Source organism: Ostrea edulis, chromosome 3 (genome assembly GCF_947568905.1).
Source record: "Ostrea edulis chromosome 3, xbOstEdul1.1, whole genome shotgun sequence".
NCBI classification, from domain to species: Eukaryota; Metazoa; Mollusca; class Bivalvia; order Ostreida; family Ostreidae; genus Ostrea; species Ostrea edulis.
Window position 1 is genome coordinate 78,684,333 of NC_079166.1, and position 10,811 is coordinate 78,695,143.

Below are 10,811 nucleotides of genomic sequence, written 5' to 3' on the forward strand. Positions count from 1 at the left end.
AATTGTAGTTTTACAATTCATTCCTTAATGTATGAGATAAACATGTACTATGAAAATTTGGGGGGCCAGTAAATTTCACTGTGGGCCAGTAAATTCAGACAGTTCACTGGTCCGACTGGCCAGCAAGTTTTAAATGTTTTCGTGAAGACTGCAACAGTAAGCTTCTTCCTTAACTTGGTTTGTTTATACCTGTGATTGTCAGGCTGTTTGTTTCTAGGAATGAAATTCGAACTCATTGATTTTAGCATGGGACTCATTATTGTAATCAAGGGGAGTCCACTGGACTCATGATAACCATTTTCAAAATGAATCACTGTAGAGACCTATTCAGATTGTGAAGAGAATGAAATGCCATTTAAAAGCTACTTGGGTGAGTAGAGACTGAGAGTTACAAGTAGCAAATTGAAACATTTATCTTTATAATGCGAGAATTTCAACATTAGGCCAAATCAACTTAATTGATAGATTATCACCCCCACCCGCCCCTCAAAAATCGGCCCGCCTAATTTCTTTTTATTTTGCGAAACTTGCGATTTCCAGAAAACTTTCATGCCCGACTCCGGTATTTACACTTCCTGTTTACATTTCCGGTATAGCAACATGAAAAGCCAAGTGAAGAAAATAGATATGGTTTTTATGGTTGAAGAAGTTTGGTATCTTTCTGTGTTTGAAATTAAATCTTAACCTGGTATTCGTCTGTGAAATAAGCATAGATTGATATCCATCTGGCATTAAATGATGGACTTCTGACGTTCTGTTGACAAAAATGTTTGTCATTAATATTTTTTTCAGAAAATAAAAATTCAAAAAATTAAATCCTCCAATCCGCCCCATAAGTTTTGGTGACCCTGGATGATAATCTACTAATTAAGTTGAAATGGCCTTATCATGAATTGAACGATATTTACTAGTGCTGTAAGCATGTCTCCCCGATTTATTTATTTACAATATTTTTTTTAAATCACTAAATGTCCAACAAATTTGTCTGACCACACAGAAGATGCTAATGTTTCAAAGTACTTGTCACACTTCAAACATTGAAACAAAAATGTAAAGGCTCACTCTATAAAATGTGTCCAGTGAATGAATGATTTCATTTTGAAACAACAAAATACACGTTTAGACTTTTAGTCAAATATTTAATTTAAACATAAAATAAACTATATGTATCCATTATTTCATTATTTCACATTAATCATTAGAGCACAGAATGATGTACGTAAAGAGAGCGTGTGACATCATGTTTCTTTCAACAGAAAGCACATGGTTACCACGCGTATACAATTTTTGTTTTCTCTTCTCTATGAGCTAACTATCCTTCTTCCCAAAATACATCTGTAACTGTTATAAAAAATAACAAAAATTCTCAAACCATTTTGCTTTTGTGAAAGGTGTCGTTTCTAGATGAAAACAATGAAATATAATTCCAAAATCTCGAAGGTTCGCCTGTTTTCTTTGTTCACTTCCGGTTGTATATATATTTTTGAATTCCGAGCCCGAAATGATTAAGGAGTGGCAAAGCTTACACATGATCGAGCATTTAGTCATTGGCCCCGCTTTAGGGGCCTGAATGAAACCTGAACCAGGAACCGTGAGTTTCACAATTTAGGTAGAAAGCTTCATGGATATTATAATCGTCAAAAGGCAGATTACATCCTCAAAAAATTGATCATTTTCTTCTTACAATAAACTTATGTAGAATCTATATGCAGCTTATAATATATTTAGTAAAATACAAGTCACTGGCGGATTTAAGGGGGCGCAGCCGGCGCACCCCCCCCTCCCCTTCTCTAAAATTATAAAATTTAAGGTAAATTGTGGTCTCTTCTATAAAAAAAAAAATGTAAACGATAAAAGAATCCAAGCATGCAGTAATTTCTCGCAGAAATAAATGACAAAATCATTTAACCGAATTACTTTTATTGGGAGAACTTACATTTAAAAAAAAAAGAAGAAAAAAAAAAAGAAGAAAAGAACTTTAACTTTTGCGTCATTTTATTTATACTTAACCATATTAAAAATGACAGAAAATAGTAAAAAAAAAAAAATAATTGTTTTTTATATTTTTATTCTCAATCTATGCACAGAGAACATTCATATTAATTTTCAAATTGCATATACATACAAATATACATACATATATACCTTTACATACAAACTATAACATTTATAAGATTTTTGAGATGATCTGCCAGCTCTCTTTAATCTCATTTTCTTTTCGTAATCCTAATGAGTGGGAGGAGCAGATATCAATACACCTAAAATGTTTTATATATTCAAACAGGGATTTCACATTTGGTAACGTATATTGACATCTATAGATATATATAAACCTTTTAGCTAACAGTATCAGTAGATTAATTGCTCTGTAGTTCACGGACGTTTTGCGATTATATCCAAAGATAACTGTTTGTTCATTAAAACATACATCAACACCACATAATTCTGCCAGCTTTTGCTGAAGTACAATCCAGATATTTCGTACATGCTGACATTCACAAAATAAATGAATTATTTTCTCTTTAGTTTCATGACAAAATGAACACAATTCGATGTCTAGTAATTTAAAAACAAAAAAGCTTTGAATTTGTAGAAAGTATTCTATGTAAAATGTGAAATTGAAAAGTGACGAGTTCTGTGCTCATTGTGACATGATGTGGAATCATAAAGTAATGCTCCAATTCATTTTCATCAAATTTTATCGACAATTTCTCCTCCCACTTCTGTTTTACCTTCCATGGGGTCTCGACGACGGATGACATAAAAACAGGGTAAAAAAAATATTCGATACCCTTGTCGCATTTTGTAATTTTATAATATAACTGTCATACATTTCATTATTAGGGAAATTGTTTTATAAGTTCTCTCCAACGTTTTGGGATTGCTGATATAATTACATTATACGTTAAGAAATTTGTCTTTAGTTCGAATTTTTCTTGAAAATTTGTAAACGGGAGAAAATTTCCTTGTGCGTCGGTGAGATCGTTGATAAAGAAAATCCCCTTTTTAATCCAAGATATTTTACAAACCTGTTGTTTATTTATTAATATTTCATTATTATGCCAAAGTGGCTGTCTTAGAATCTCTGAGGGGGCCGTGGTAGGATGTTGTACAATTTCACCCCATACATTCATTGTATTACACCAAAAACTATTAAATTCTTTGGATGCAATCAAAAGACCTTCTTTCCGAAGTTGCCAAATATTTGAATATCCCCATTTCTCAAGTTTATCTGATAATAAAATTTTCCATAATGTCCTACAATTTGGGTTCAGACACTTTTTAATCCATGCGAGTTTTAAGCTTTTCGCAAAAGATTGAATATGGGGAACTTTCAACCCACCTTTATCTTTATCATTCATTATGATATTTCTCTTAATTTTGTCATTTTTATTATTCCAGATAAATTTGAAAATAAGTTTTTGAATCTCGTCATATAATTTAGTTTTAGGATCTAGAAGGACAGATAAACAATGAATAAGAATTGGCAAAGCTAGTGTTTTAATCACCGTGACTTTACCCATAATTGTAAGGTTTCTAAACGCCCAGTCATGTAACAAATTTTTCATTGATTGCAGTTTTTCCTTAAAATTATCTTCAGTGAAATCATCTTTTTTTTAAATCGTATATAATACCAAGAAGCTTGAATTTTCCTTCGTGATTCCAAATTATATTTTGATTTGTTTTGTACTCCTCACCACAGTCCCTTTTTACCCCAATCCAGACGGCTTGTGTTTTATGAAAGTTTGTTCTCAAACCAGAACATTGCGCAAAGGATTCTAAACAATCAAGTGATGAATTTAAGCTATTGAGATCATCTGCCAGTGTTAGAGCTGAATCATCTGCGTATTATTAGGGTTGTATTTCATAGATGCACTGAGAAGTTTAACCGCCAAGATAAATATATAGGGGGAAAGAGGGTCCCCTTGACGAACTCCTCGACTAATTCTGAAAAAATCTGTAAAGTGTCCATTGTTCAGCACTGAAGATGAAATATCTGAATATAGTGTTTTGAACCATTTCACAAACGATGGACCAAATCCAAAAAAATCTAATGTTTTTGTAATAAAATTCCATTCCAAGGAATCAAACGCTTTTTCGAAATCCACTAAAACAAGTATCCCGGGTAATTTTTCTTTATTTAATCTTTCAATTAAATCGTATAAAAACCTAGTATTCTCCCCGATATAACGACCTTGTAAAAAAAAAAAACCCGTTTGTGTTTCACTAATCAGTTTATCTAGGACTCTTTTCATTCGGTTTGCCAAACAAGATGATGCAATTTTGTAGTCAACATTTAAAAGTGAAATCGGTTGCCAGTTTTTTTTTTTTTTTTTTTATATATATATTCCTTTGGTTTCCCTTCTTTGGGTTAACATGTAATTACGCCTTGTCGCTGAGTTATGGAGAACGAACCCGAGTGGTAAGCATAATTTAGGGAGTTAAGTACAAACGGATGCAAATCTGACCACAAAAATTTATAAAATTCGACGGTGTATTCATCAAGTCCTGGTGACTTTCCGTTTTTCATGTTTTGAAGTGCGGACAAACATTCATTCTTTGAGATAGGTCCCTCTAGAGATTCAGTTTTGTCCGCATCTAAAAATTTAAATATGGGTTATTTATATTGAAAAAGTCACGTAAATGATGATCCTGTAAAATTTAATGACTACTTAAATTAGGAGACATATTTCAATTAAAGCCCTAGAAAATCTGTAAATCTAGGAGCTACGCCCCCTGGGCCCCAACCACTGGGGGTCTCAATTTTGTGGAATTTTGTGTTTATATGTGGTGACGTCATGCGCAAAGAAATCAAATGGCGACGCGGCGACCTAATTCAAGTGATGCTCCATTTGTCGGTGTTAGGGCCGTTTAAACGGCGATAGCATCGTATTAATCATGATGTATTTGTAGAATAATCTTCCGATAAATGAATAATCGCGTCTTGGAAGATGGGTCCGCGAAATAAAGTTGTAAGAGGTAGGTAAAGCAGCGACACCAGCTGGTGTCGCTGAATTCCCACTTTTCAATATGGAGTCCGCTCTGACTCTCCCCCGCACATGTCAAATATAAAAGCGTGGGTAAGAGTCAGAGGAATCTCGGATTACGTCTCAATATGAGTGAAACATTCTTGACGGGACGTAAAATAATCAATCAATCAATAAAAGACAACTGATTTCACATTTACAATCTCTGGTAGTCTCAATTGAAATCAGTGTTTGTAGTCTTCCTGATTTTAGTGTGACTAATTAACAGATGTTCTTGACTTCCCTATTCTTGATGTTTCTGTTTTTGTTGACAATGTCTCCCTGATATGTGAAACTCTACTTCATCACTCGGTATGCCTCCCAATATAACAGGGGAGATTACTCTACTTCATCACTCGGTATGCCTTCCAATATAATAGGAGATATTAGTTGCGTATTGATTCGTAGGGGTTGGATGTTCGAATTAGACACATCAAAACAATTGTACATACATGTACCATATATCCTTAGAACTGTGTTTAGTAAACCAGAAGTGATAAAAGAATTAGATAGGTTATATGAGGAATATGTTTTGGTTCCACCTGACATAGCTTGAAAATAATATTGTCTTGGTTTGTAATCGAACTTGACATTAATTCCACTTCTGGTACTTGTACCCCAACTGTCCTTTCAAAAGATGAAATTCTTCAAAAACATGTTTCAGTTTTAGACACATTTAATATCCAAGTATATGGGTTGGATGAATGTGAATTACCGTACCTATACTGGATTCCTAAACTTCACAGGATCCCGTAAGTGTTCTACCAAGCCCCTATCTTTGCTCCTCACGAAAACATTAACTGCTGTGAAGGATAAACCTCAAAACGTATTGTACCACAACATTTGCCAGAAGTGGTATAAATGAAAAGTGAATTCTAAAAAAAAACAAACAATTCTTAAGAACTTTCGGTAAATTTGAAACCACAAAATGTTTTCTCAAATCAACAACATTAAAACGTATGATTTTTCAACACTTTACACGACCATTCCTCACAATGAATTAAATATTAAACTTTTTGACATCATAGACAGATACTCCTTCAACAAGAAAGGAAAAGGGAAATTAAGATATCTAGTGATCAGTCATTCAAAAAATCATTTTGATAGACACCACTCCGATACTATGAAGTTGATATAAAAATATGCTGGGGTTCCAGATTGACAATATCTTTGTCGTGTCTAATTGTAATATTCTGTTGAAATTCCCATGGGCAGTGATTGTGCTCCTTCATTAGCAAATATATTCAAAATCTTCTACATGAGAGGAAAAAATAGTGTGTGGCCATCAACTCGACATTTAGATATATCGACGACGTTTTATCTATTAACAATAATCATTTTCATTCATGTGTCGATTCGATATATCTCAATGAACTCGAAATAAAAGACACCACAGTGTGTTCCATATCTGCTTCGTACTTGGATATTTTATTGAACATAGCTGTTAACGACAAATTAACAACTCAATTTTATGACTAACGGGATGATTTCAGCTTCTGCATTGTGAACTTCCCATATTTATGTAGCAATATTCCATTATCACATGTGTATGGGTGTTTATGTCTCTCGGCTGATTCGATACGCAAGGGCATGTTCTGCGTATGATCAGTTTTTAAAACGAACGGCTACGAACATCTACGAACGCTTGTCTATCCCCTCATGACTATTGGGAATTGATGGCGATGCTGAATTCGTAGTCCATTCACTGCCATATTAACCACAGTGCAAACGCTTCTTTATTGAAGAAATTGAAGGACGTGGAAGCTGGACAAGTCAGTGGTGGTTTACTGTAACAATGTACAAACAATGGTGTTCTGATCAAAGTAGTTGCTCCTTCGCGTTTAGGGCGACGCGAGGGTGAAATTTTCGAACGAAAGTGCGAGGGCAACGAAGCGAAAGTGCACTTCATTCTATTGCTTCATCGATCTCGCTCTTTCGTTTCCTTGTTAAACATTTTAGCTAGCAAAACGTATGTTAGTGACTGCTGCACAATATATTTGATCCCTTCGGGAGGTTGTGGGGCTTCCATCCGGAATTATCTAGCTTAGACAAAGTACTTTAATTTATCAATAAAGCTTATGTTATGGATCAGAATTACCGTTAAAGCATCAGCAGAATTTTACCAACAACGACAATCAAACAATTAATCAGATTTGTTTACAATTAATAATTGAAAGAAAATTGTAATAGCAAAATACTAACTTATGGTAGTTGAACAATAAATTTAATATCAAAATCCGTGCCGAACTGTATCTACACATACAAAATAGTTAACTCCAAAATCCTAGTTCCCAGTTATAAAATAATCCAAATGCCTAAAGTGCTTGTCTAATCAGAGCTTTTTTATCATAAAAATTCACAGTGTATTTATAATAGGAATGAATTTTCTAGTGCAATCTTGAAACACATAGTTATGAAACATTACGTCATCTTTTTACTAAAGAAGCTTCGAGCTCTAGAACAATCTGGGTCACAAGTGCCAATTGTGTACAAGTAGTACACAATACTTAGAATAAGTATTTTTATAGATACTAAGCTTAATATATTTGCATTTCAAAAGGGAAACACAGCCTTCCTAGTCTTTCCATCTATACCTACCACCACCTGTGATCGATTTTCAAAAATAAACTTCCATTTCCAAAATGTATCTGTACTTTCAAGATTTATTCAAACATATACCATATTAATTCAAATTTGCTTGAATTTTTAAGTTTAATGATACTGAAAAATGAAAAAGATATCAAATTTACAAAACATTTTGAAGAAGACGTTATAAGGCATTTCTGTTTGTCAATTATAGAGAAAAGTTTAAACTAATATAATATGAAAACCTATGCCTCATTTGAAATGGATGCATATACTTATTGGTAGGACTTGTATAAGGGGGAGGGTTAATTCAATACTTCTTTCTCCCCGAATATTATCTGCTGTCGCTGATCTGTTTACTGCGCTCGTCCATTCTATCAGAGGAACAACAAATCTTGATTTGCGCAATGTACTGCTCGCTGAAATTGACTTATAATCTAACTGATTTCCGTGACGAATTTGTGGTTTGTCTTCGGCCAATCATTTCTCGACTCCCTTGTGTCGTTTCTCTGGATATTGTATGTGGATATCCATGCTTTAATAACTCCTTGTCCATTAGATACTATTTTTATTGTCCTGGTGACGAAAATAGGAGACAATGAGATACTTGGGATGCTGTTAAGTATAGGAGTCGAAAATCAAAATTTTGTCTTTTTTTTATTTTTTTTTTTTATTGATGTCGAACACAAGGTCATATTTGATTAAACTCATATTCACTTCATTGGTAGTGTTATATCATTGATATCATAATTTGTAAGATTCTAAAGTGCGATGGTCGCTCCAAAGTGCAATGGTCATGTGCACGCCAAAGTGCGATGGTTTGTTAACATTACGGACGCCAAAGTGTGACCGTACGGGGTTCAGTAACGTTTGTGACGTCACGTCATTGTGACGTCATTAATAACGTCTTTCAAAATAAAACCGAAGAAGTGCAACGTCCGTTTGCCCCAACACAGGTTCTTTCTGCCGCAGTGCTGACACCAAATTCTAATTCGGAATGTATTGGAGGAAGGCACGGGTGATTAAGGTCGACATGGACGGCAGCAATGACAAGGTTTACACTGTTGAGGATTGTGAGAACGGCAAAGTGCATTTGTTGTCGAACTATCTACTTCGCCCATACATTCTTTAATTCATGATCATTTATTACTTGTGAGATACACGTAATAATTTCCTGGGAGTATATGCTATAATTGTAACAGGGTTTCTGTCGAATTAAACAACAAAGTCCTGTATGGGTTCTTAGATGTCGATCACCTCCATTTTATTGCCAGAATCTAAGCTTTAGATATATATGTTTGTATGTGTATGACACTCTGAAACATATCAAACAAATAATTATATTTACAATCATATACATCAAAGTATTACTTATTTACACAAATTACTTCTTTGAAATATATGTTACCATGATATTATAAAAGCTTAAAAACACTGATACTATATATTTATGATTTTCTATAATGACTATACAGACATTATTCATTATAATCATAGAATATATCATGAACACCATCATACCATTCTATGGGAATAAGTGATGTGGCAATAATCCCTCATTTAACAAAAATGTCCATGGAGATTGACTGTAAATTATGAAGTTTACATAAATATATCATGAACACCATCATACCATTCTATGGGAATAAGTGATGTGGCAATAATCCCTCATTTAACAAAAATGTCCATGGAGATTGACTGTAAATTATGAAGTTTACATTAATAAACTTGCATCATAAAAATATCAAACATGTATTTTAAAAATATACCAAATCTGTGAAACACATAAATTTAACTTATTTCAAGCTAACTGATTTATGCCTCACAGAATATCTTTCTCACTGTGCAAGTGCTATGGAATTAAATCTACCAAATTATTACGTTTACTGCAAATTAGAAATAATATTAAAGTTAGAAAATAAGCTTACCTTGTTAAAGAAATGATCAGTCAACAGTCAAATATCTGTCATATATTTTTACCAACTTCTCTATAAACCTCAGACCAACCAATGACTTCTGCAAAAGAAATCTTTATATTTTCATTCTCTGTACACTATGATATTTTCATAAAAGGGAAAACATTTGCTCTGCAAATACATTTTGATAAAAAGTTTATTGTATCGTATGTTACATTTCTTAAATCGACATGCAAAATTTTGAGAATAATGGTAATTTCTTCTTAATGCCACATCCAAATATCGCTTGATGAATATTTTTTTCCAAAGTTTTTGAATATTTTAGCGCCAAAATAGATCAAAAACATAAAGATGATACGAAATCTTTGTCTATACATTGGGTGTTTAATTGATCCTATGGTCACAGAATATAATTTGGTGTTAAAACTTTTATTGAATGAAAATTAAGGTAATACAAAGGATATTAACGCAAAGAAAATAATAATAAAAAAAAAACCATGCGCTCAGATTTTTATATTTGCTTGTTCAATTTAAAAAATTGAGTCGGCGACAGTCACGTATGTTACAAAATTAGGGTATATACGCTTCCTACCAAGTTTATGAGTAAAGGGGAAATAAAAAGTATACCACGCCTAGGGAGGCTATGGATCCTTGAAGGTATAGCACACAGTGCATATGATTTGATATAGCTTATTTTCTAATAAAGTGCCGACGACATCGATTGCACGCTTTTATTGACTTTGATGTAAAATGAAAATGAGAATTTATTTAAAAGCAGTAAAACAATTTCATATCATAATGCTGCACCATGAATTGATTAATAAAAGGTTACTAGGGGCGTAGCCAGGGTACTTTTGATGTGGACGCCCGAGTAGGCACGGGGTTTGGGGGCCGCTTAAGGCCAGCGATGGGTCCAGGGCAAAGCCCTGGTGGGGGAAAAGGGGACGATGTCCCTGCAAGCTGGTAAATTTTAGACGATATCGATGTGTATATTCAACCCTCCTGAACGCATTTTTCGTACACTTTATAAATTTTGTTACGCAGTCATATTCGAGGTCTGTTCTATTTTTGTACGAAATGCTGACAAACACTTGTAAAATCTCAACAATGAGAAAGGCTCTGTCCAATATCGTTGTATGACGAACCCACTACAAACACCTTTAGACCTTTAAAGAGACAAAACAAACACGTATGGTATTTACCTAGAATATTTTGATATTTCTAATACCCCCCCCTTCTCTCTCTCTCCTTTTTTGTGCAAAAAATGATGTGGACGTTTATG

At 33.7% G+C, this 10,811-nt stretch overlaps 2 protein-coding genes across 4 annotated transcripts in view; one reads left to right on the forward strand and one right to left on the reverse strand.

Moving 5' to 3' along the window:
- LOC130052906 (T-complex protein 1 subunit beta-like) overlaps positions 1-1,485 on the reverse strand; it is a 36,656-nt gene extending 35,171 nt beyond the window's left edge. Inside the window, exon 1 of one of the 2 annotated variants that reach the window (XM_056159104.1) lies at positions 1,373-1,473. In XM_056159104.1, coding sequence (XP_056015079.1) covers positions 1,373-1,375 — 3 coding nt within the window. In that variant the 5' untranslated portion in view covers positions 1,376-1,473. Of the gene's footprint in view, positions 1-1,372 lie in introns of both variants that reach the window. The other variant, XM_056159103.1, reaches the window with a different exon arrangement.
- LOC125676208 (uncharacterized) overlaps positions 1-10,811 on the forward strand; it is a 441,312-nt gene that overhangs the window by 214,084 nt on the left and 216,417 nt on the right. The gene's annotated exons all lie outside the window — the stretch shown is intronic.